Raw genomic sequence first — 27,160 nt, 5'->3', positions numbered from 1 at the left:
CAATTTACAAAGTGTAAGAGGTTTGCTTTGAAGTTAAAAAACTCCCAGTTCTTATTACATGTTCAGGGTTTTTTTCCTGTTTGTATTTGAAACTCACACTGCAAGTTTTGGCCTTTGACTCAGAACTCTGGTGGAAAATAGGGAGGGGAATTTTTATCTAAGTATGTCCTCGTTTTCGGACAATCCCTAGATGACCTTCAGAGGTCTCTTACAATCTCAACAACTCTGTGGTTCTGCTTATTGCAATTATGATGCAGTGTCATTGTCTTCACTGCAGCTCCAGAGTGGAGAGAGGCATCATACACTTCCTACAAATTCTGGGTTAACTTTTAAAGAAGGAAAGTACTGCAAAATGCCAGTTAAGCTGTATTTGATTGCATTCTGTTCAAGGAATACTGTACTCTCATTAGTCCAGGAATTGCATTATAAAATAAGTTTTGATAATTGTGTGTATTTTTAGATAAGACTTCCAAATATATAGCTTTTAATAAAATTTGTACAGAAAGAATAGTTTTCAGTTACAAATCAAGGCCCCCCAGTCTTACACACATTGCACTAGCAATTGTGCCAACAACCTCCAGCTGTAGCATTCCTGAGTGGCAGGAGCCTTCACCTGAGTTAGAGGGATAAGGCACTCCTACAGAAGCTGATGCTATTTGTGCTTGCTTCTCAGGGCTGCCTTCCCCTGCAGGGTACTGTAGTCAGGCAGCTGTAAAGGAGGCTGTATGTAGGCACAGCTCCTGGGAATACAGTTCCTGCTGGTTCTGAGAGTGGGCTAAGCCACTTCCAATAATTTGAGGTCTGCCCTGCAATGCAGCCCAGTAAGCGTAGACTCATCTTTCCTGGAGCTGTGGAAGATTAGATTCAGCAGAATGAAAGGTACTTCTATAATTATGTTCCTTAAAAATGGGAGGTGGATTACTGGTATCTGCTAACCAGAAAATGGCTATTTATTGCAGCCTATTGTTTTAAACAAGGCAGCTTGATTTTGATCTTGCTCGGTGTCTACTTCAAACTCTCAATTCAGTTGTGATTCCACTGGATCCCTCTGTAGGTGAAAGAAAACACATATACTGACAACAGCTTGTGTTGTTTGTTTCTTCTGTTCAAGTACATAAGAAGGGTGTAAAAGTAGTTTAAAGCCTAAGTTTTGGATTCAGAAGGAAGGAGGGCATAGTCAGGCTTTCAAAAAGAGATTGCTTTCACCCAAACTACAAAAACAACAAAGCTTTTGCTGTTGATTGTAGAACTGCTTTTCAGCATTCAACACAACAGTTCTAAATATTTAAATGCTATTATTTTGAAGGGGGAGAAATAGTATTCAGGAAGAGCAAGTCTTAACAGATCTGTTGCTAATAATTCTCTTGCCTCAGATGCAGGGCTTGGACCAGTGACCTCTAGAGAGCCTTTCTAATTTAAATTCTGTAAAATAAATAAGCTTAAGGCTTACACAACAAATAGGTCAGCTGAAAGTCAGATCACCACGTTGCATTCAAAGATGATAGAAACTAATGGAGCGTGCACAATTTCCAGTCTCAAGGAAAAATCCTTCATAAATCCAGAACTTGCAAATGTAAAACATTTTGTATGTGAATGTAGTAAGTTTAAACTGCAGTGAACACTTTTAAAATAATGTTAATTACTTTACAGAAGTTAGAAACTACAACATTGGTCCCCACTGATACATGCTCTTTTTTCTCCTTTTAAAAACAGTGCAAGTAAATTAGTGTAGCTTCTCTGCACTCCATGGCGAGGAAGAAAGCGTCCTCCATTTAGGTATAAAGCTCTGCTATCAGTAACTGAGTACCTGGGATTGTAGACCAGCAGGCACAATCAATGTGTGTCTCTTTATATTATCTAAAGCAAGGGTGCTTTGTGTTCTCCAAGTGATGGTATAAAGGTATAACAGGCTGAAGCACAGGCAGCAATAAATATAAGCAATCCTTGTTTGCCTTGAGAAAATAGCAGGGATTTAGTGAACAGCTAAGGATCTCTGGTCATAACCTCAGTCATGAAGAGCGGAAGTGAACCCAGCTGTGAAGGACCTATATTCTCCTATTAAGTCAGTGTCACTCATTCCTGAGAGATTTTTACAAGATTGTTAGATTAAATCCCCTGGAAAAGAATTAACCCAAACTGGACAGACCACCCTTAACACAGGCAAAGGTGATGCTTATCTGGCAATAATTCTTTTGACATCTAATCTTTAAGACTGTTATCATAACAAATGAGACAAGATCATCTACGTACCTTTAAGAAAAAAATATTTATTTATAAAAATACAATGGGATCAGTTTGAGAAGTGTGGCAATAAATACAGTTCAAGGAAGAAAAAAGCATTTCTACATGGATATATTATGGCACAATAAAAGGTAAATGCACCATCAATCATGGAACTTCTGTTGGCTCAAGACTTTGTACAAGCTCCCTTTTTAGTAAGACAACTGTTTCTAAGTTTGGTCAGTGTTGATAATGGAATGAATACACAATCACAAATGCACACTTAATGTCTAATGCAGGACTTACCATTAACAAACAATACCTTAAAAACATAGCAATGATATTGAATCACTAATGAGATATCTTAAATTTAATTGGCAAAGACCACATGTAACTTTAAGCATGAGATTCTTTTATCTCCTCTGGAGAAAAGCTGTAAATATGTAAAATGAAGGCTTAACTTGGTATGTAAAAACCTACTTAAGTAGAGATTGTGAGAATGCATAGCTCCTTACAAAACAACCCGGCTGTATGAGAGCACTCCCCCTTTCACAGTATTCCTTTTACTTCATATGCAGTTATTGTTTATGCTGTAGACTACAAATGTTACAGCACTAAAGGCAACTAGACAGGGAAAGGGCAGAGAAAGGAGAAAGGAATGTATGTAAGGCAGTATTTCTTTAGGTACATTAAGCGTAGTGTGTAGGAAAGACAGGTAACGATTCCACAAGGCTAGTTTCGTTCTTACTGAATAAAATAATGGACTAATACTGAACTTTTGATGCAAAGCTAGTAATCAATGCCCTGGTCACTGTACTGACCATGGTAATCTCTTTGATAGTCATCTTGGTACTCTCCGTGATAGTCATCTGGGTATTCTGCCTGATAATCGCTATCGCTGATCTCGGAGCCGTTAGTTCCTGTTCCTTGGCTGCCGTTATGAATGACGGGCTCTGTGGGTGCAGCACAGTACTTGGGGTCATACACTTGCCGTCCAAGCCCATACACACTCATTCCCTTCTGTGAAGCTACTTTGTTGGTACCCATTTGTAATGAAATAGTTGAATTATCCACAGGTTGTAATATGTGCTTCTGATCGTAGATGTCTCTCCTGGTACCTGGTGCCAGCATACCAGCCTAATGAAACAGGATTGTAGAGGTTCAGTAAGAAGGTCAAAAGCTGTGATTACTAGATTTATGATTTCAGCTAGTATGCGTCACTGAAAGTGCTGAAACACAGGAATTAAAGTATAACAAAACAGAGCACAGTAACATGTATTCACTAGTAGGTAAGTCACAGAAGAAAGTCCTTGCAGAAAGGTCCAATTTATGTTCCTCTTTGGAAAGAATATACTAAGCATTCTGACTAAGGTAGTGCCAGTAAGCAATTTATTTTTTGCCTCTGTCTAGTTAATACTTAAAATGAAGTTACTGTTTTCTCCTGGTATAACACTGCCAGCAGGAAATTCTAGAAGCACCGGGACATTTTTATGCCGAGAAACTCAGCATAGAACACGCTGGTTATGATAAGAGATTCAAGTTCCTCAACCACTGCATAGGAGCACAGCTGAACTGTACCCACCCACTGCTGCCTGTTAACTGGGCACCACTCCAGGCTCTCCTGTCCCACTGGGCTGAGAGCTGTGTCCATCCTGCATATCACACACAGTCCTGCTTACCTGACTGGCTCCTTTGTTAGTGCCCATCTGTAGGCTAATTGTCGTCTGGTCAAATGGCTTATCAGTTTGCATTTTTGGATCATAGAGGTGTCTTCTAGTTCCATAAGCAGTCATGCCTGCCTGACTGGCACACTTGTTGGTGCCCATCTTTATTGGGGGAAGGAAGAGGTGGACAGAAGAAATTATTTTTATTTGTACATGAAGCATAGTCTAAGGAAAAAAATATGGTTGGTAACTGTGATGGCTGACCAAAAAAAAAAAAAAAAAAGGTAATTTCAGTGCTTGTTTTTCTCATGTAGTTTGACCACTGCCTATAATACCCGTTTTCCCTACTGAGTTTCAAAAGGAAAAATAAAAGCAACTGTCATCCTAGGGCATTTCAGTGACTGTCATTTGTCCAACTTCACTGCAATTGGAATTCATGCATGCCTCAAAATGTAAAAAGAAACTTTTACCTGAGACAGTAATGATTCATTTATACATTTCATTTATAAGGCCACAATTTCCCTACCACAGGAATTTAAAGATTTTACTTTGGCTTTTATGATTACTACGGAAAGAGGAGAGGAAAAAAGTTTCCCCCATACAAAGAACTTTAACTATTCAAAGACTCCTACTTTAAAACCATCTTAAAAGACAGAGATGACGCTGCTAATATTAGCTGTTCCTTTCCTCTTTATCACTCTTGCAGCAGATTTAAAACAAACAACCCAACCTTCAGGCAGTGACTTGAGCTTATAAAGCCAATCAACTGCTTACAAGAATTAAAACCTTATTCCTCCTTCTACCATCATAATATATTGTTATTCTGCCCCTGGCTTTGCATAAACAGTATCAGTTAATCAAAGCAAGAAAGTTGGTCTCAAATGTAACAAATTAACTGCAACTTGAATTTCATACTTACCTGCAGGCCAATTACACTCTGACCAGCTTTTAGTTTTCCTGCATCAAAACTTCGTGCTTGTTTCTCTGCATATTTGACACCAATATCAATTGTAGTATGAAAACCTTTAGTTTTTGCCTATTTAGGGAGAGGGAAAATAGAATATTCAGTGTCTGAAGTGTATTTTCTGTCTCCGCATCGTAAGACTGGGCTCTCAAATGATGCCACAAGCAGATCTATCTCCATGAGACTGTATCAGGGCTGAGAGAAGGTATCAGCCCCCCACACCATTTGAAGGTTGCACTCCAAAGCTACTCAAGCCAAAAGGATATTCTGCAGGGATTAGAGCTCTCCTGTGAGTCTCCCCTGTTCTGTATATGCACATGGAAGCAGTCAGGAACCCTCACTCTGAACTCTAAGCCTTCCCTGGGGCATGTGGGAGCACACAGTCCCCTGAAGTGCAACCTCTGCAGTATCTCTGACTCTCAGTACTGTCTGTCCTCTCCTGACAGGCTGGATGCTCTTTTCTGTATTTACATGGGTCGTAGGAGTGCATCTGAACTGCCATGTGAATCTGGGCCAACTCCAGGGGTACAAATACTTACCAGACCTGCCAGTGCCACTAGAGTAGTCTGTACTTGAGTCATATTTCCATTTTCAAAAAGATCATTTGCTTCAAAAATATCATGTGGCTTCATGCCATAAACTTGGATGGCTTTGATAAAATTCCCAATGTTCTCCAGCTAAACAGAAACAAAAAAGCCAGTTTTCTACACAGTGTTTCAAATCAGAAATTAAGTAATTTTAACGCTTCTGGTGTTGGTTGGTTTGTTTGCTTATTTTACTCAAGTTCTTTGCCTAGTGCAAACTGGACAAAACAGTGGGGTTGAGTGATGGTGGGAAGTCTGGGATTATTTTTTGTTAGTTTTAATACTAATTTCAGAAATCAGACTGAGAGGTTATCCAGCCTGGATAACCAGCCAGGACATCCCTCCATCAGTGAGTACCATATACTTTGTTAGAATGGGCTTTGATAAGACTTGCCTCAACTGTCTGTCCCTTCCAAGAGAAAAATCTAATCTAAAACCTGCTTCAAAATTAGAAAAGATGACATAGTATCCATGCTATTTGACTTCAGCAACTGATAATTCTGAATAATATAAAACCATAACTATGTGGATGGAATCCTTGTATTGACTGAAGGCATTATCTGCTCACCTCCTGGGACTAATAAGCTTTGGGGTTTATTAGCACTTTTTAGCACTATGTGCTGTAAAAATTGGAAAGTGATACAGAATATACAGAGTAAGGACTGAATCTCTTCTTTCCTTCTGAAGTCTTAAGAGGTATTAAAACTTTAAAAAAAAATCTTCACCCATATTTAGAAGTGTTCAATGACAAGGAAAAAAGGAGGCTGTCACAACAGCATCAAGCAAGGCTCAGCAATAACAAAGGCACTAGCAGCAGCCCTTACAATGTTTGTTCCAAATGCATGTTGCATCCTCTCCAGACACCTCAGGAGGATACTTCATACAGAGATGTCTAGATACAGGCAAGCTGTTGACTTAATAGCTTTCAGCATTGCCTGGATGGAAAACTCAGCTGTGATTTAATAAAAAGAAAACATCTTTTTTTTGCTATCGGACTCTAGATTGTTGTTCCATCTGACACTTCCCTGAACAGCTAAAGCACTGCTATTAAAATACAGGTACTCAACTGCCATTGATGAACCACCTCAGTGTAGCTGCATTCTTTTAAACACTGTTCTTGTCTGCAGCATCTTCAACTCTTGGATATGTATCAAATGTAAACTTGGTGCTACTAAGATTTAACATGTACCATTTTCACAGGAAATTTGTTAATACAGAACAAAAATATTGTTTCGGGGTTCAAGGGGTTAGAGGTGTAGTTCCGAGATTGTTTTTTTGTTGTTGTTGTTTTACCTGGTGCCAATTTAGTTTTGATTGATTAATTTTCTTCACTGATCCTGGCTGCAGCTTATTTATAAGCCTGGGGAGGTGAAAAAGAGGGAAATGCTTAAACAATAAATCTCATCCTTATACCATTTGTGCAGGCGTTATATAATACTTTAACTTATGCTTTATTAGTTGCATTAGTTTAATCAAAATGGTTAATTTCTTGGTTCATACAGTGGACTAGCTCAGTTCTCAGGTCTCACAAGTCTAACAGACTGTAAGAATTTTTGTGTGCCATTCGATTACTATAGAAATGAGCTATGCCATTAAATTCAGAAACACTTAGAAATCTTAGCTGAAATACAAAGGAGATTTAAGTGTTCATTTTCCAACAGTTTTCAAGAAGCTTCCCACCCTACAGTCAGCTATCTTTAATTGTAATTGTTTTTGTCTTTTGAAGGTGAATCTTAAGAAACTCCCTTCTTAGTTCCTTGGAAGTAGAAAACTCCTAAAAATAAGGTTACTTAATAAATGCTTACTCGCATAAGATTATGCCATCTTTTAATCCCAGTTGAAAGTTTGCACCAATACTCAGCCCTGTAACCTCTTCTATCCAGTTACGCAGATCTTCTTCTATCTGGGGGTCATATTTCAGGGCAATCTGTAACACAAGCAGTCATAAAGTTACTTCAGGAGAGAAATTTCCAACTCTTTCCCACCCCAATTTCATTTCAAAGTATGCTATAGCTGTCATCCAGTAATTTTATTGCTGGATTTTTAAACTGTATTTTATATATCAGAATACAGATGTAAGTACTTTATCCCCTTAAGTATAATTTTCATGGCTTTACTAAAGGTCTGTTTGGAAAAAGCACTTTTAAGCATGTAGCAGTTTTTCCTCGAGTGAGAATTCCTGGAGCTCATGAAAAGTCTTTTGACAGCTGCAGAGGAATGATTTTTGAAAAAATATTTGACCCAGGTTGTACTTTGGCAGGAAGTAAGGAAGGGAAATAGTATATTATGAACACAAGAATTCTGAATTGCCATGCCATCAGTACTACTTCTTACATGTAGATTTCTACATGAGAAATTTTATATAATAGATTTGAAATTATTCAGCTGAAGTTTATAGTGGGTTTGCTTTTATAGCTAGTTTATGATTAATGGAGATGACCTAGTAAGTTTTTTCCTTGTTGCTACAACATTAAGAGTTATCTCGCCGGGGATTCTGGGGGCTGTGTGTGTGTCTTGGTTTATCGTTAATCTTTAGTATCCCTGTTATTTCTTTCTTTTCTCTTTGGCCTTCCTGGAAGACTCTTTTGGAATAAACTGTGATCTCATGTTTTAATTTCAAAGGAAGAAAACCTGCAATAATCTTTGAAGTTTAAGCCATCAAGCACAGGCCCAGAGTTGTTAGCAAGATGACTTAAAAATTCATTTTCCAGATGTTCAGACTTCACTACTCTGTGTGTAAATTTATGCTTCAGTCACTAGAAATCAATCCATGTGAAAGGACTGCTTAAAGGCAGTGAACTTCAGCACCACAAGCTGTCAGCAGCATCCGTGTTTTTTCATTCTGCCCTTTGCTCCCCTCCCCTGAATGCACCAAAAAGCAGCTCCAACTTCCTTCAGGCAAAACCCGTCACCTTTGCAATCCTTTTCAATATTGGCAAGTTGGACAAAATGGATTCTATCACTGAAATAATCACGAATTTTTCTGCAAACAATACAAGTTAACTAAGTGCAAGATTGTGTGGGATAAATAACCTCCACTGGTGCAGAGGTTGGCAACGCTTCCACCTTCCTTAGTTGTCCTGCATGGGTCAGTGAGCAAGGTGGGAAGTGAGGGAGCTGCTGTGAGAAACCTGACAGGCAAGCACAGAATGTACCTGCAGGATTTCTGACATGGGGAAAGTCAGCTCAGCTACTCCAGTGCTTACAAACACCTAACAAGAAAATCATGCATAGCCATTCACGTTAGATCAAAATGTACATTTGAGACTTTTGACATATAATTTTAAGACTTCAGCCAAGAAAGGCCAGCTATTTGCAGCTATATTTATACTGAAGGAGATTATAATTCCAACATATCTGAATTACTTGGATAGAGGCAATTGCTACATTTTGGCTAGCATTAGTTGTCACTGACTCCAAACTGACCAAACTACAAATTACAGTACTCTGTTGCCTATTTTTCTTCTAAGGGGAATGGAAAATTCCTGTATCTCTGGCTTTACTTCAAAAACTTGTCTGAGTAATATTATTTTCCTTAGACTATTCATAATAGTAGTGCTGTGGTGCCTTAGTTACAGATCAGGATAATGGACTAACCCATTCCTACATTCAGATCTTGACTAAGGTATAAAATTCTGTGCAGCATTCCGTACAAGATGACAAGGAAAATATGACTTCGTTTTTTAATCACAACTTTTGGATGTTAACTAAGGTTAGGAACAGACTAGAAAAGCTAACTGAAGGATATGGTTTGTGGTCTCATCTCTTGGGTGGCAGATAGCCTCCCTTGCACCTCCCTTAATTTAGCACAGCAGCAGCACAACCACATTCATTTCCAGGGATGGTAATAATAGAAAGAGATTAGTAACAAAATGGTGTATGAAGAAGTTAGCTGTCATCTTTCTCCTTCATAACCTGGGCATTAGATTACAAATGACTTTTCATGGATATTTTTATTTCCTATGGAAGCAAAGCTTACGTGATCACAGCCTTACTTTGTCTCCCCAGTAACATCTGGCAGAATCCAACTAGCTTATTTAAAATTATAGAAAAGAAGCTGTCTTGGACAGAATTGAGTCAGTGAGATTTTGTGTGAAAATAAATACATATGCAAGGGAGAAAGATACTAAAAAATCTTCCCCAAAAGACTGAATTGTAGCATCACACTCTTCTTACACGTTAGAGAACCTATTAAAATCTTGCTAAAGTGCCCTTACCCACAAAACCTTAAGTTACCTGTACAGACAAGACATACAGTGTATCATTTATTTCTGTACCCTACTTCAAATGAAGGAACAGGATTTATAGGAAGGCCAGAACTTTCTATTCTGATGCTCCAGTTAGAAAACATTCCTATGCTGACAGCTCATACTGTAATAAAATCACCATTCTAACATGCACGTGGGTACAAAGCAGGGGTTGAGCTAATCTCCTTCACAATTCTTTAGTTACGTACATAATGAACATTGTGCTTTCTGAAAATTTAGGCAGTTTCAGTGTAGCTTAAAGACAGTGTTAGCCATCCTCCAGTTGAAATCTTCTGGACTTGTGTTTCTACCACTTAACTTCTTTTTAAACATTGGGGGGGAAGGAAGTTCAGTTTGTGATCATACCGCTAAGAGAAGTAGTTTAATCTTTTCCCACCCAATGCTTAAAAAAAAAAAACAAACAAATTAAATATGGAAGCCAGTACAAGTGAGAACCCTAAAGACTTCTGCAAATGTGGCTATTTCAATCTTTCTTGGCAAACACATAACAGAAAAAAAAGGCAGATATTCTCCTCATTTAATAATAAGTGCATTGCATATGTGAGATTACAACTGAACTGAATATTAAATTGCTGACCCCATTGCTTGGGGACCTGAGAAGTAATCAGGTGGAATTTTATCACTTCTGAAAAATATTTACTTTATGTTGGAGTACTTTAACGTGTTCAAATCTTGAGCTTTTCAAGGGGGTTTTAAATTACCCTGGGGTTTCATTGCAGTGGCTATCTAGAGATAGGAAGTAAAAAATTTTTATACACATGAAGAGTTATTATTGCCACTAAAAGCCTTATTTTTGTTCTGATTTTTGAGCTGGTGGGAAACTAAGTTACAAAAATTAAAAACTGGTACTAGTTTCTCTGCAAATTATATTCAGTCTACCTGAAAAGCTAGAGATGTGGAATCTTCAGTATCAGGCTTTAAACATGTGAGAAGAAGGGATTAAACAGGGAGGGTGACAGGTCAGATACTACCAGAAATAAGGCATTATGCTTATTCTGAATTCTTAGCTCTTCTATTCCCAATGGCACAACCAGAAGTTATGTAACACTCTTACTGAATATTTCATATTTTCCACATGTGGATATCGGAGATGTTCCAGTTTTACTTTGTTTGCTGTCTATGAGGTGAAGCCAGAAGCTTTGATATGAATGTAAAAAAATTATGTCTTTTTTCCATTACTATTAATCAAAAACATGCCAACACTTGATCCTTTATAAATACTTATTCTTCATGGAAGATACTTAAATCTTTCAAGTGTACAGCAAAAGAAAATATTGTCTACTGAAGATGAAAGCAGTAGCTAAGCAGCTTCATTCAAAGTATCATCAATGCCATGAAAAAAAAACCCTACAGTTTCAGAATACTGTAGAAATGATTCAATTGTAGCAATGGATATAAGATTTTACAGAAGTTTAATATAAAATAGCAGGAAGCCAACTGTTCATTTCTTTCTTCTGACAAATACTGAAAGATACATAAAGTTGTCAATGTTGCTCCTTCTGTTGATGCTTCAGAGATACAGGTTTAATAGAAATATATTTGAAAGGAAACTAAAGTTTATACAAGTGGCCAAAATTATAGGTGATGCAAGGCTGTGGAAGGAAGAGGCTGGTTGTTACTTGGCTATGACAAACTGATACACGTACGTGTATGCCAAGGTATGCCTCAGGCTGGAATCTTTGGGTTCAACTTGATTCCTCTGGCAACCTCACACCTAGTTCTGTTCAGGTAGGACTACCCTGTTTAGGAGATCTTAAGAGAGTAAATCCCCTCCCTCCATGTGTAGTACAGGGACAGGAACAATCAGCACTGTTTTTATCAAGCTCATGAACTCCTGGAAGCTAGCAAAGTTCTGCTGGCCAACTTTAATGATCTGTCTCTGCGACCCTTGAAGTTACTCGGTACGACTGTAGCATGTTTAGTTTGAGTGATGATGTTAACCAGTGCTTCACACCATAACTGATATCATACAGGCTTTGTCCTTTTATACTAATCTTTTCCAAATTATACAGTACACACTGTACGCTAAAGGCTACGTGTGTGCCAAATCTCCAGTTTGAGAGTTCAGCTGGCTATATTGCTGCTACTCTGGAAAAATACTGTAACAGGATCTCAAGGAAGAGTTTAAGCACTTCTTTTTACACTGGGACTAGCAAACACAAATCTTACTAAGTTAAAAAGCAGGTAAAAAAGATAAAACTTGAAGTTAAACATCATGTCATAACAGCTTGCACTTCTTAGCTATGATGAAATTTCTGATTAAAGCTGCAGGCTTCCTGCCCTCCCAGCAGGAGTCAAAGGTTTAATGTACAGCATGTTAAATTTAAAGTACTAGTAGGTATTTGAAAAAACTGCTCTCTAGTCATAAGTTTCAACCAGAAACGCATGTGCTTGTCAAAGTACATCAACAACTCTATTATAGGAACTGTGTTTGTTGACAAAACTTAAGATGTATATACATATAAAACTGCAGCAAAGTAGGTTGTGCATTTTGGTTTTCCAAGGTAAATAAAGTACAGGACCATGTACTGCAAGAGAAATAACCAGGGCTTCACTCCAAGATAAAATAGCATAGGAAGAGGTTACATATATGCTTTTTCACCAAAGTGGAGAGAAAAACAGATAGAACCTTGAGTTTTGGATTTTCATGTTCTTCATAGGGAGAAATTTGGTATGGCCCATATTCTTGCTTAACATGACGTAAAATTACTAACTTTTCAGTTAAAAAACAAGATTGAGTAGAGAAAAGCTTATTTAATAAGCATAGGAGCATATTCATCTTGTACAGAATTTAATCCATGTCTAGCCAGGGGGTTTAATATTAATTTTACTTTCACACATTTAGATAATAAACTACAGAAAACAAATAGAAACAACAAATGAACAACTCCAGGTTTTTAGACCTAACATTGTACAGTTTCAGTTTTAAGCAGCAATTTGTTCCTGTACCAACTTTTCAATCTTTATTAATTCAGATCTGATTGAAACTAAATTCCTGTGGTTTCAGTGTTGCCTTTGCAGACATCCTTTGCATTGAAATAAGCACTATCTTCAGCAGCTGCTGAGACCAAAGATACCAATGCTGATACTTTTTTTTTTATTTGCTTGGCACTAGTTTGTGATTAAATCTTTTTCCTCCCCTTTGTAAGGATTTATGATGGCCTGGGGAAAGATGAAAGCAAAATTCTCTCCTGGTATCAAGGCAGAAGAAGCTCTTGACAGCCACAGCCAGTGGCAGACCAGGCAGACCACAGCCAGTCCCAAATTGTTATCCAGAATTCCTGTTCATCATCTTTTGAACACACTTTTGAATCACTTATCTAAAATTCACACAGCAAAACACCTGGAAGAAAAGTGTTAAGAGCTTAGTGGCTATGTGAATAACCAAGAAAAAGGCACAGAAGAGTAAATTCTTTTCATTAGAGAAGAGGAAGAAAGATTTCTTTAAAAATTTATACAAACAAGCTAATATTTTCTGGTTAAAATTTTATGGTCTAAACAGACTACTGTACATATCTAATCTTTAGCTTCAGAGGTTACAGAGTGGCAAGGATATAATCGCTGATTATTTAGTCATAGCGTAAATAAATAGCACACTCTGTAAGTTGAGACAGAGAACCCAAGAGTGAAAAAATATAAAGTTTTGGTTTTTACTGGAAGTGGGTAAGAAGAGGAAGTGCCAGAGTACCAAGGTGATTGTCAAGGGGAGTTTCTTGCCAGTTGAACTACCAACCCAATGAGCTCTCATCATAAATACAAATTAAAATTCCCTGTAAATTTCATGTATGTTGACCTGGATTGCATACAAAAGCCAATGTCAAAGGAGGCATATTTGTGCACAAGAACTCCAAAACAGGAATGTGACAATCCAGATGAAAACCAAAGAAGAAAGTACTTCAAAAAGCCACTCAAAGACACCATTCAGTGTGCCCTGGTATTTGAAGATGCATTTTTTTCTGTCATGGACCGTTGTACAGAAAGGCAGAGAACACTGCTTTAATATTACCACTAAAAGATCTCACTATATTCCAAAATGCTACTTAGCACAAAAATTTTACAGCTGTATCCATTTTGCTTAACATTCAAACTGTACTTTTTCTTATGTGTAGCGTAACTGATACCCTGCCAACACCTCACTGTTTTCTCTGTAAATCAAAATCTAGGCTACAATCTGAGCATTAATCCAAAATTCCTGGTGCTCTTTCCATAGGCACCAGTTTAAACTCTGTGAAGTGAGAACAAACCATGTCTCAAAGTTTCCAAGTCATGTTACAAGTACAGATACCGGCAGTCATGCATGGTGCTTGTTGCCAGATCAGCTAGCTGGAAGAACTGAGTGTTCTACTCCCTGGATTTCCAGTAGGACTTCAGGACATTTTGCAAGCTTTTCAAGAAGCCAGGTCTTCCATCTCTTCCCCCAGAGTGCATGAACAACTCGGACACGTGCCTGCCCTTGGACTGAATGCTGCTTCCCTGTTGTTCTCAGCAGCTACTGCAATGCCCTCACTCATTCAAATGCTCTCAGTTTTTCTTGCACTTTTTGCTCTTATCATGTTTTGTCATTGTCATAATTTTCTGGCTCGTAACTCCAATTATCCTTAGCCACCAACTTCCACTATCAACTGTAGCATAGCACCTTCTGGTCATGCCACCATACTTTATACTTCCTGGTATCTAGTTCCTTTGCTCTATTTATTTAGTCTGTATATTGATGAACTATTTGTATTTCTTTACAGAAATATATACAGTAGTATTCACTATCTAATATATTAAACCACTGCTGGTTTTTGTTTCAAAAACCCCTTGGGATACAAAATTTGTTCTCAGCTAAGACACACCTGATCCAACTCAATGGACAAAAGCTTGTTAATCCCCGATGGGACTGGAATTCTCCTTGCTTTGAAACCCATCCCCAGTATGATTGGTATGACACAGCAAATCTGGACAGGCTCTGACATCACAAGCAGTAATGCCTCCTGAGACAACAGTCTGAGTGCTGCACAGAAAATCCTGGTAACCTGACAGACCTCAGTGATACCTAGTAAATCATCTTTTGTGGGGGAAAGAAAAAAAGTAATACAGAACAATCTGGTGCATAAGCAGAAAGAAAAATAATTCCAAAGAATCTGAAAACTGCTTCATTTTTCCAGTAGTAAACCTGGAAGCATCTCCTGAGACAACTGTTACTGTAACTCTGGTGGAAGAGTAGTTCTCAAAGCCTAGGAGTCTGCAAACAGAAAGAGCAACATCAATGATCACTCAATCTTTCTCAGAATACTTTTCTAATCTATTGCTACTACAGAAGCCCAGGAAATTATATATTCTCTTAAGTTTGTTCAGTTTTCTCTCCAATACAATGGCTTTCAAATACGTAATTTTATAAGCAAACTGTGTTGTGACCTGGCAGCCCTTCCCCAAAGCCCAGCTGTGTTGACAAGTCTTTCAAATTTACCTTCCAAATAGGACTGCAGAGTCTGGTTATCTCATTCTCTCGCCACACCTTTTTTCTTCTCTTCAAACCCTCTTCACTTACCCAAACCAGAGTAATTATGTTCTATAGCAGCAAGCAGGTAACTGGTAACTCAAACATACCTCTCAGAAAAGTTGGCTAAAGAAAGCTGAAGTCTCTCACTGCAAGTGTTGCTATAAAAGTTACTCAACATGCACATTCCTTCTGCCTCTCCAGCAAAGGCAGTCCAGGCTGCATTTTCTGAGCACTTTTTCCAAAGGTTAACCTCAAGACTCAACTCTTATTGATCCAATTTGCCCCCACCCAGTAAGCTCAGGTATTTGATTCCTTGCTGCCAGTGGTGATGCCAGGCATATGCTTGACTGGGAAATGAGCAGGTGACATGGCAGGTCCTGAGGTAACAGTCACTTCCCAGTCAATAATGCTCAGTGTTTCCCACCAACTGCACTGATAGCACTTGGTTGCCTGTCAGTCTGCATGGATTTCACTCCATGAACTCACATTAGCTGAACAGGCTCACTGAGGAGCCTGTGTTAAGTATTCATAAAGAAAACAGATTCCTTTCATTCTTACCATCCTTGCACATAATGATTCAATCTGGATTTTTTTGGTGTGTGTGTAATTTAGGTGAAAGGCATGATTTCTTGAGAACTTCCTTAGCTGTTTCTAACTACTAAGAGCTGCCTAGATTTATCTTTCATAAAGGTAGTAGATCAGAATCTTTCAATTCATGCATTGCATGTTTTTCTGGTTGAGGTAATTTTCCCCAATGCTAGTCTTCTTAGCAGAAGCACAAGTAGTGTAGATTTCACACCCGAAGCTTTAGAAGACCTTGTCTATCAACAGCTTCATACTTTTGTTTTGTTTTACCACCAGTAAAAATATTGCAAGAATGAACTTGGCACAAAGAACGAAAGACAACAATAATCTGCTGCTCCTGGGCCTCTACCTCACCCCCTCCCAGAGACTAGTATATCTCTGACCCAATTAAAGTTGAGTAGGTCATGCACAAGGTTGATTATAAACCAGGAAACATTAAAATATATTTTAGATTTGGCCACCCAGACAAGTTGTGCTTTCACCACATAAAAAGTGCTATAATTATTTTTTTTAAAAGGGTGATGACCATAAACATGTTAGAAAACGCTTATTGAATTTTCTAATAATATACATCTTCAGAAGAAAGTCTAAGAAAAGTAAGACAAAGTGAAAAAAAACCCAAACCTACGATTGCATGAATTTCTAGCTCAAGCTTTTATTTGATGAATATGTAGTTTTAATAATGTACAAATCAAACCATAAGCCTGCTACACTGGATTTTGTGAGTAAAGAAGAAAGTACAAGTGTGAAAGTAGAAAAGACAGTCAAACCCCAAAGTAACAGGTTCTGATTCAATACCCTGTAGACACCATTGAGGCACTATTTTTTGGCAATTCAACACAAGTAGAAAGAACTGCTGGCATTGCTGGGGTAGGTAGATGCACATACACACTCCATCCAAAACTCAGGATGACATAAGGCAAGTTGTGGTGCCGTTTTGCTGCACTCCTGAAATGAGTTTGAAAACCCACCCAGCAGAATGTGTGGGCAAGGCTGTGCTGCAAATGACTGTGAGAGGTCTCAATCCTCAATTATTTAAGGTTCCATTATTGTTCGGTAGAACAAAACGCTCAGGTGCACTGGTAGTTATATTTTGTTCCAATTCTGTTCCATCCATTCAAAGACCAGTGCTTTATCGCTGATATTTAATCTCAATCTTTGTTTACTTTTTTATTAAAACCAGCTAGATTCTTTCAAATAGAAGTAGCTTTCCATGTCAAAGATATTTTCATACCATTAAGGATAAAGGCTGCCATCAAGACAGACCATAGTAAAAAGGTGTTAGTCTTTATTTTCTTCAAAAGTTACTTGTACTTTTTACTTGTATAGGGCATGATTAATGCAACAATGTCAGCAAAGTAAGGGAACAGTTTCTTGCAAAAATAAGCAAAGAGCATTTAGTCTTAGCACACCAGATAAGTGCCTGAACGACACATGCTTCATTGACTTAACACAGTATTGACTACCAATTATGATATATAATGGAACTTCTAATTGATCCCCTGTAGTGTTATGAAGTAAACCAAAGAAGTGGCAGCTCAGGCTGGTCACGCAGTGGGAATCTCAGCAAGAGCTGCAGTACAGGTCCTGCTCCAACACACCCATCTGCTTGGTGGGTACTGGCCTGAGCTCTGACTTGCATCCTGCCCATGCTCAACACAGAAGGGAAATACTCTGCTGGGGGTCATGATGGCAGCAAGGCAGGAGCTGCTTTTCACCATGAGCATTTAATTATAATCAAATCCCTCCCGAAATGCATGTGCATTGGATGCCTTACCTTTTTCTGTGAAGGCTTCTAATATATAGTCAACTGATTAGGGACAACATAAAAGTGCTTTAAAATTAAATTATTCTTATTAGAGCAAAACCAAGGATACTAAGATAAGGCTGTCTATAAATAAGAGGCTGTATCAGTGAAAATATCAGCAGGAAAGCAGTATAACAGGAGAGCTTTCTTAGCAGGAAAGCAAAGTAAGGTTTTTGCAATAGTAACATCCAGTTTTATTCTGGGAATAAACATGCAAAGCAGGGCAAGAAGATTTGTTTAGAATCCATCTATAATTCAGCCAGCTAGGATTTTCAGTAGATCAGATTCCATCTTCATGCAAGCATTTCAGAACAGCAAGGAAATGCAGAAATATTTAAGCAAATAATTGGTGTTCAGGTTCTGTGGGTATGCACAAGCCACATACTGTTTCACTTCACTGTAGCTCTTAAGGATTATTCAGTGACCAAAAGCTTGTCTAAATAAAAGTCTGCCTAAATAAAGTCCTCAAGAAAAATCCTGTGTTCACTGCCAGTACAGGATTCAGCCTCAGAAGGGCAGCAGCAAAGGCACTGAATGGTTAAAGTCTGGTTTCCATGAGCGAGTATCAGTGACCAGGGCAAGCTCAGGCTCCCAAGGCTTGAAGCCTGCTTGGCCCAGCTGCTGGCACTGGGCAAGGCACTGGGGACAGTCCAAGCAGGGCACTAGACCATGGCTGTGACAGCAGCACTTCATCCTCGCTGCAGTGGCCTTCCCCTACTGCCAGCTCCTCCAGGGACACTGACGCCTGCCAGCCCTCGCCAGTTTTACATCCAGAACAGCGTCCACTTCAGGTAAGAGAGAGTTTTGTACAAGCAGCAACAAGTTTAATTATGTTTTCCCTCTAAATATCTACTAAAATCTGCACTGGTTTGAGGAGGAGGGGTGAAAACAAAGCAGGGGAGGGGGGGGGCGAGTGTGGGTGGTAGGAGGGAAGGGTTATTGCAGCTTTAAAAAAGAAGTCCCATAGAACCACCCACCTGAAGAAAGTCAAAACAGTTTTTGAGAAAATCACTGTCATTCAACCCCACTAAATAGAAGCAATGACATAAGTTACTGTGAGGCATTACTGCAGAACCAAATGTATTTACTCGAAAGTATTTGCTGCTGAACATAGTTATACAAGTTAACAGTTGTTTAGAATCAGATACTTACAAAAAGCATTTTTAAGCAACAGTCCCTCTTAAAGAAAAAAAGAAGGATTTTCACATGATCTCACTTAGAAAAAATCTGTTTCAAATTGCCCTACGTGTCCTGGCCTTGAGCCCATTTTTACTGAAGGCCTTTCCTGTACAGTTCCATAGGGGATGGGAATCTCTACAAAGTTTGCCTTAAAAGGACGTGTGAGATGCCCAGTGTACACCGTGTTATGCAGCTACAGAAGCTAACAATTCTGAGTACAAAGAAGTTTCTATCCTTTATTCTCCAAGACAAATTATAAACTATTTGCAGGCAAGAAAAAGCATCCAAATTAAATGTTCTGTCAAAAAAAAGACAAGGTGAGACAAAAATCAGTGATATGCTGCTGTCCCACAAGAATGTGTGCATCCATCCATCTGTTTTATGGGTATTGACTCAGCAACAGGATTATAATAAGTATTCTTCTCCAAATTTTAAACTAAGTCTAACTCTGAAACCACACAAAGAGCACATTCATTGGTAAATTTTAAACAAGCATTACTATAATGCAAATCATAGTTTTTATTTTCTGAGGCTGCTAATCCCATTTAACTGTCGTGACTGTCAAGCTCTACTTGCTTTCTTCAAAAGTGTTCTAGTCATAGGAGGTACACTGTGAGCTTGCATTCAAAGGATACAAAATACTTATATCCTTAAAAATTAACCTTACCAAGTTTTATGACTTTCTATCACCAGTGTAAGTTTTACTACAAGTTTATTGATTCACCATAAACAAGGTCACAGTAATACATTTTATACATGGACAGAAAATGCTTTAAATTTGGAAGTGCAGACACAGGGTGCTTACTAGGGTTAAACATAACAAAAGTTTCAGCAAACATCCTCACTGTTCATTTACTTGTGCCCTGCGCTGGTGCAGTACTGACAGTTCTGTCTGTGCTGTCCCCACACACAGGAGCAGACCCGTGTGGGGCTCCACTTCTGCCTTGATGTTCATGAGGCAGCAGTAGCTAATCCTGGCTATGCCATGCCATTCCATGCCATTCATCACCTTCCTTCTAGACAAACTGGTGTCAGATGAGAGGCAGAAGTGGAAATGACACCCCTCACTCAGGGTTAACACGGGCTGTGACACCTGCCCCGCAGTTCAAACACAGCCTTGGGTCTGAGGACTCCAAAAAACCACTGCCAGCTTGGCAATGAAGTGTCAAGATTAACTGGGGATTTAAACCATTAGCTGGGCAAAGGCAGCTAACTCCCATGTCAGTGGTTTACAGCAACAACTGCCAGATGTCCCTGGGGCAGCCACTTTCACACACCTGATTGATCTACCCAGGGCTCCTGAGCTGTGACACTAGGACAAGGCATATCTACCAGGTGGGGTGTGCAGGGGCTCCCGAAGGTAAGTCTCACTGTGGGCTCAGGCAGGTGTCCAGAACAGGCATGGGTGCTAACATCCAAGCTGCTGGCAAAAGAAGTGCTTCCATGGCAAATCACTTGCTTCTGCTCATGGTAAAGATGTATCCTTGCCATGAACTGTCAACCCAGTGTTACATAGGTTCCCACACCATCGCTCTGTACCTCTTAGTAGGGCCACTTATTACTGCTGTAGTGTTAATACTTCTCTTGAAGTAGCCACAGACCTGGAAACCCACACTTGATCATGCCTAAGACAACAGACCTGTCTTGAGATTGTAACAGTGAAAGTGGTAAATGGATTAGACACATTAGAGTAGACACACTGAGATAGACAGTAAAGGATGAAGATGAGTGGAAACACTGTAGTTAAGATTCTTCACTGCTGGATTACCTTCCTTGTTTAAAAACTACAAAAAAATCCAATTAATCTGCATTAACACCATTTCTCAGTCAGTAAGAGAACTCTTCACACACAGGACCTAACACTAGGAGAATACAAATTAATAGGTTACTGCAGCTTCATAAAGCCAGTGATTCACTGGGTTTCTCTGAAAAAAAATCCTTTGCAAAATTTCCAGCAAGAGGCTAAACTCATGTTCCAGCAATTGAGGTGGCAAACACGTTCTCAAAAGTACAGGAGGTGTCTGCCCAGAAAAGGAACATGGCACAACTTGGAAGTGAAGGGCAGCAGGGCCATGTTCAAGCAAGTGTTGTTGAACACAATTGAAATTTAATACTGTCAAAGTGAAACTAAGCATCAGAAACAAGTAACCAGCAGAGAAATTGTGAACAAATTGGAGAATTCTCATAAATTGGTTGCTGATATATTAAAAAAATGCACCCTAAGACTAACTGACAAAATAGATGGTTTCATTTTTATATCAGTAGCGTGTTTTTAGTGATGCATGCAGTTATTGTGCTAAACATTGATTGATTGTAAGTTTAGCTATGGAATTATCCCACGTATTCATATTATTCCAAATTATTCATATTTATATTTCATGGACAATTTTGCTATGGACTCAATTATCAAAACTGTACTGTTAGGTACAAAGTTATGAAGTCCACTTGAACTGTAGATCTGTTACCAATGCCTGGATATAGCTGGAAGAAATTCACAGTTCTTTGAAAAAAATACAAAACTTGGACACAAAGAGAAAAGCTTTAGTGCTTTCTACAGTGAAATTGATATTTAGCTAGGAAATGTTTGGCTAGGTATGGCCAGGAATTCAAAAGCCATGATCAACTATCAGAAACCATGAATTAAGTAGAGCAAACTAAAATTTAATGCTTGCTCCTATAAATTCTTCTGCTATTTCCTCTGAAATTCCCTTTTCAGTATATATTTCTATTACAGTATTTCGAAGAGCACCAAAAATTTAGGTTTTTTTATTTATTCCCCATGCAACAAAATGAAGATATGTATAATGCAAATGGTCATGCAGGCTGATTTTATTTTGAGCTAAACATCTGAATTTAATTCAAAACTTGTAAATGAAAGATATTACTTCTTTAAAAATTACATAGATGTCAATGTACAAGAGAATAGGAATGCAGAGATCTTATACTGTCACTTATGAAGACAGAAGATATTCTCCTCTGTTCTCAAAGCCTAAGTTTTCACTGCCTTTATCCAGTACAATCTCAATTTTCATTACATAATTTCAGACAACATTAATAGAAATGCACTTTTATCAGCAGCAACCATTCTTACCTAGGTTTCACAAAATTTGGTGAGCAAACCTAAAGGTTCATAAAGGAAAATAGTCTAGGGAAGCATATAATAGTAAAACAAATACATGGTAGGAAGACTTGCATTTTAAGAATGGAAAAGGGTATTATTTCTGTTTGGAAAGGAGAGGTGAGAAAGAGGAAGGAGAGGGCCAAACAGTTCAACCACAGACAGCCCAAAACTTATCTCACTATTAAATCACTTTAAAATTAATTAATCTGGGAAAAATTAAAATTAAAAAAAAATTAAAATTTAAATTAAAAAATCTGAAAGTTAATTATTTTAATCTGGTTCCCAGATAAAAATATTTATTTTTTAAAAAGTAATTTCTGGACCATGCAATTAAGTCTGTTTATTTGGCCTGTAGCAGGTAAAAGAGATGACAAGAATTTTCTCCTCAGCACTTTTAAGGGGAACACAATAATCATACCTAGGACTGGTTTGTGTTATGCACCACAGACTTGAATTCTTATTCATTAATCTGTATTTGCCCTCAAGAAGGAAAGCAGGAAACACTACTGCTTTTTGTTTACAGGCTTCATTTATCTAACAGCCTTCACTTTAAAAAGTTTGTTTCCCTTCCTCTTCATTTCACTAGGGCTTGACCTTTCAGAGTGGCAGCTGCAGGGCTGGGATAACTCACCTCAGTTACTCTGCTGTCTTTAAAAAGTTTGGAAAATGGTACTGACCACTGACAGCTTCCTGACGCAGGGATGGCTCAGAGGGAAAGTCAGGGACATGCAATAGCCAAATGCTATGCAAAGTTTAACTCCTCACACAAACCATACTCCTGGCCCACCCTCACTTTCTTATGAAGATGAAACTGGCGCTGTATCAAACATAAGAGGAGGGAGAAGATAAATGCCTGCCCCAATAAAAATAACATTTCCATGGGAAGGGTGGAGCCACTAGGAAGCAGCTGAATGGACTGGAACCTCTCCTCCTGCTGCCCAATGTTCCTGTTTGCTCCACACCTTCTGCAGCAAGACAATGGAGCATAAATCAGAGACAAATACAAAATCGAGTTTGCAGCTTTATCTAATTGCATCATCATCTCATGCTATGTCAACCTCACGTACAGCAGAAATTCCCCCAGTGCTCAAGAAGAAAATTATTTCTTGCCTGCAGAAGAAACCATCCATTTCAATCAGTTTAAAGGGCTCCCCACTGAATATTTATTTTGGATCAATTATCTTCTGTGATCTCAAGTAAACAGGGAATCAGCTTCAAAGGGATTACACTAGTTTGACTACCTACACATTTCTCATGCAGACCAGTTTCCTTACAGCTGGGAACCAGTACACAAACTCCATGCTTTCTTCATAGGAATGAGGAAAAGAGATCCCTAACAGAGAACAGGCACCATATTAGTGTGAACTAAGCCACAAACACCAAACTAGACATAGATTTTAAGCTTAGAGACTGAATCCTGAAGCTCAATTAAATTCATAAAAAGCATCAGGACGTTATATTCATCTGCTCAAATACCATAGCCAACAAAAGGTCTCTCTGAACACTAATTCAATGTCAGATGAGAAAATAAAGAATAAAAACCAAAACCAAGGGATTTTTCTATCCAGTACAGATGGACCCTCAGGCACCACAACTATGAAGCTGTCCATTTACCTCAGAAAAACATTGCTTGGGGATCAGCACTGAAAATTCCAAACAAGTGTATTTAATAGCAACTGCCATTCAAGCAGGGAGGTTCTACAGCTACTTATAAACATTACCCCAACAGCACATTAAAAAACCCTTAACACGATATAGTTTGCACAAAGGACAGTATTTTAGAAAGTGTGATTATAGTTGGCAGCAAAAACTGATCCTCCAGGAGTTGGAAACTAATTCTTCAAATCTTCATGAGACAGAAAAATCTGGGAAAAGAAATTTTTGGTCTTTACAGAGATATTATCTGCTGATCTTCTAGAATTATAGAGATGAACAGACACACATGTAACCCACAAACCCATGCAAGACACCAGATTAGAGATACACAATATACCTGCATATAACACAACTGCTTTGAAATTTGATCTCTTACAGTGAGAACAACATTCTAAAAGCACAAAGCTACATCTCTTCTGGAGTTTTTGTTCAATGGAGGTTGTTTTTTGTTTGTTTGCTTGGGTTTTTTGAAAGGAGATGAGTTCATTTGTCTTTGGTGAACTTGAATTGTTTTCTATGGCACTGCTGCACTGACATTTTCAAAGAATGCAGCAGAAATCTGCAAGCAAGTAAACTGGAGCTGCCCCAAAACAGCCACCCCCCCCTTTGCAATATTTGCATTGAAGGCAGAGAATGCGAGCAAAACAAAACTCAGCAAGATGAAGTAGAAGGCCCTTTGCATAAAGGTGTGAAATACACCAACTTTACACCCTCTGCTAATGCACAGGCTTGGAACAGTTCCGGAAGGCCCTAAGGAAGCTGATGGCAATAAGAAACTGAAAGAAAGAAAGAAAGAAAGAACAAAGAACTTCTTCCCATCTTGTCCCCATTAAGGGATCACTGTTAAATCTACATCATTTTGTCAATAATCTTTAAAGTAGAAGAGCATCTACTTTCTTCCTAATTCACATGCAATAATACAGAACACATTTTAGTATTTTTTTACATTTGGGTTGTTTTTAAGGTATTTTTCAGTGTGTAGCGGTGTGGATAAATCACTACGTTTAGATGCTGGAAGCAACTACTCTGGAAGACATTTGGTTACATGATGTCATCAAACTTTTCAGCAGAACGCACAACCATCCTAAGAAAGCTGATAAAGAGAAAAAACAAAGCAAAATGGTGTTTTGTGAAGCATAAATTACAGCGTTTAAAGTAACTCCTTTTTTCCCTGCTCTCCCTTCTACTCAGCTACAAGTAAAACAGGATCTGGGGATGTGCTGAAGCCTGAAACCAGATAGGCGTGTGAAACAACCGGTTATTAAAGACCACGTTTAGATTTTAAGTCTGGGAATTAAGACGCTGAGCATCAACTTATCCCCGATTGTTTAGCGGTGTAACTTTTATTGCACAGGTTTTCCCTCTTATTAGGTAATTGTTCGCTGCAATGTAGCAGCCAGCCCAACAGGACAACGTGAGACACCTTTTGTTCCTAAGAGTATGAGAAAAACCTCAGCATAAGCCGCGCACAACCGGCGCCCGCCGCTCCGGCCGCGGGGCCCAGCTGCTGTCAGCGCTGCCTTTTCTGCCGCTTTTCAAGCGGAGCCCCCGGCGCGGCGGCGGCCGGGCGGGCTCAGCGTCCGTGCCGGCTCAGCGTCCGTGCCGGCCGCCCCGCTGGCGGCGCTGCCCAAGGCCGCGGGTCCCCGCCCGCCGCCTTTGTGCGCCCCCGCGGGCGGGCCGGGCCGGGCCGGGCCGGGCCGGGCCGGGCGGGGCGGGGCGGGGCGGGGCGGGCGGACAATGCGCGTCTGTGCGGGCCCCGCGCCGATTGGCCGCGCGCCGCCCGTGCCCATGATGTCATGCGGCTGGAATGCGCCGCGAGCCGCGCAGCGCCCGCGCCCCGCTCGGCGAACCCGCCAGCGCCGTGCCCGGCTCTGCCCGCCGGGGCGCGCCTGCCCGCCGCTCCGCCGGCTTCGGGCCCCAGCGCCGTGCCCCGCCCGGTCCCGGCGGGCGGATGAGGCGCGAGCGGGACGTCCCGTGCCAGGGCTGCCGGCACGGGCAGGTGCAGCCCGGGTGACGGCGCGAACCGCGGCTCCGCGCACGGGTCCGCCCGACGTTGACAGCTCTTCGGTGCCCCGAGTCTCTCGAGCGGTGCCGCGAAGGGCGGCGCCGTCCCGGGCCGCCGGCGAGCGCATCCTTGCGCGCCTCCACCGCGCGGAGCGAGCGGGACTCTCGGCGGCAGCCGAGCCCCGCGTCCCGACCCGACCCGTCCCGTCCCGCCGTCCCGGTGCGGACAAAGCCCGGCGAACCCCGCGCCGCCCGTACCTTGTTCTTGACCTCGGCGGAGAGCCCGTAGGAGGGCCCCTTGTTGAAGTGGGTCATGTCGGCGGTCTCCCGCGGTCCGGGGGCGCTGATCGCAGGCGCTGGCGGCTCCGGGCTGAGACGAGAGTCCGCCCGCGGCCGCGGAAAGTTCTAGTCCCTCCCCCCCGGCCCGGCCCCGCGGCCGCCGGAGCCTCCGTGCGCCAATCGGGGCGCGGGGCCGGGGCAGCCCCCCCGGCGGGCCGGGGAGGGGGCGCGGGGCCGCGGGGAGGGGCGCCCGGGCCCGCCCCGCCCGCCGCCGCCGGGCGCCGCCCGGGGGTCCGACCGGGGCGGGGAGCGAAGCGGAGCGGGGGGACGTCAGCGGGAAGGAATCCGCGGGCACCGAGGGCCGCCGCCGCGGAATGCGCCGCCGCCGCGGATTGCTACGGCCCGCGGCGGCCCCGGGGAAGGGGAGGGGGATCTCGGCGCCGCGCGGCTGCTCACGGGGGCCTCCCGCCCCTCAGCGCACGGCAGCACGCGGTGGGAAGCCCCCGCCGGACCGGGATGCGGCACTGAGGACAGGGAAGCCGGGAGGACGGCGGTGGCTCTGCGCTCGGGGCGATTCATGCCCTCGGGCCTTTGGCGGGCGGTGCGGGACCGCCGCCAGAGAGGAGGGCTCGGGGAGCCCCGGCGGAGTGGGACCGGCCGTGGACGGGGCTGGATGCCGGGGAAGCCCTCGGCCGCTCATGCAAACCGCTCTCGTGCTGCGCCCTGGCCTGAGCTACTGCTGAAATTCCTTTAAAAGGTTACAGAGTATCACGAAACTTGGAACAACGCTGCGAGCCGGAGCAAGAGGGAGGAAAGACGCGCGCAAATTGTGGAAGTGAGATTGGAGTGTAGCGGGACGAGGGGCTAGGGCTCGTCTCGATCTCGTGGTTCCTCTGCACCATGTGCTCCTGGGCACGCATCCTGCGGGAGCCAGCACCGCTGGAATCTGGTGCGGGTCATCCCCTTCCCCACGGTGTTGAGGCACTAAAGGACGGCGCTGCGCTGTGTTAGTGGCCGCTGGGGAGCCGTGGGAGTCCCGTCCCTCTGGGGAAAGCACGGGGCACACACGAGGTTTGCGTGCTGGGCATACCAGCGGGATTACGCCGGATCCAGCCCAGGGAGCGCTCGCTCCTGGGAGCCAGCTGTGGTCCGCGGCTGGCTGAGGCGCTGAAGCCGCTCTGCAAAGCGAGTACACAGTGAACACTTGGTCCATTGAGTGAAGTCCTCACCCGAAAATACAGCAGCGCGTTTCCTTCAGTGTTAGAGTAACCCTAAGCACGCAAAGTAACCTTTCAAGTACAGTTAAATTCTAACAGATTTGAAACAACTGGTAGGACTTGTTGT

The 27,160-nt window shown here is 41.3% G+C and overlaps 1 protein-coding gene across 2 annotated transcripts; it reads right to left on the bottom strand.

The window, feature by feature from the left end:
- Positions 1-2,310: 2,310 nt before the first annotated feature.
- Positions 2,311-25,852, bottom strand: CNN3 (calponin 3). 2 transcript variants are annotated; one of them, XM_062497268.1, is made up of 7 exons: positions 25,796-25,852; positions 7,238-7,359; positions 6,726-6,792; positions 5,388-5,525; positions 4,804-4,920; positions 3,900-4,046; positions 2,311-3,357 (listed from the first exon to the last, which is right to left on the bottom strand). In XM_062497268.1, exons 1-7 carry the CDS (start codon positions 25,850-25,852, stop codon positions 3,010-3,012), a joined length of 996 nt encoding a protein of 331 aa, XP_062353252.1. In that variant the 3' UTR covers positions 2,311-3,009. The 2 variants fall into 2 exon arrangements, with proteins under 2 accessions (XP_062353252.1, XP_062353253.1); XM_062497269.1 differs by lacking the exon at positions 5,388-5,525.
- Between the last annotated feature and the right edge of the window lie 1,308 nt (positions 25,853-27,160).

The sequence above is a fragment of the Cinclus cinclus genome, chromosome 8 (genome assembly GCF_963662255.1).
Source record: "Cinclus cinclus chromosome 8, bCinCin1.1, whole genome shotgun sequence".
Lineage (NCBI taxonomy): Eukaryota > Metazoa > Chordata > Aves > Passeriformes > Cinclidae > Cinclus > Cinclus cinclus.
The sequence above is the reverse complement of the archived record's forward strand: the minus strand, read 5'-3'. Positions and strand labels throughout refer to the sequence as shown.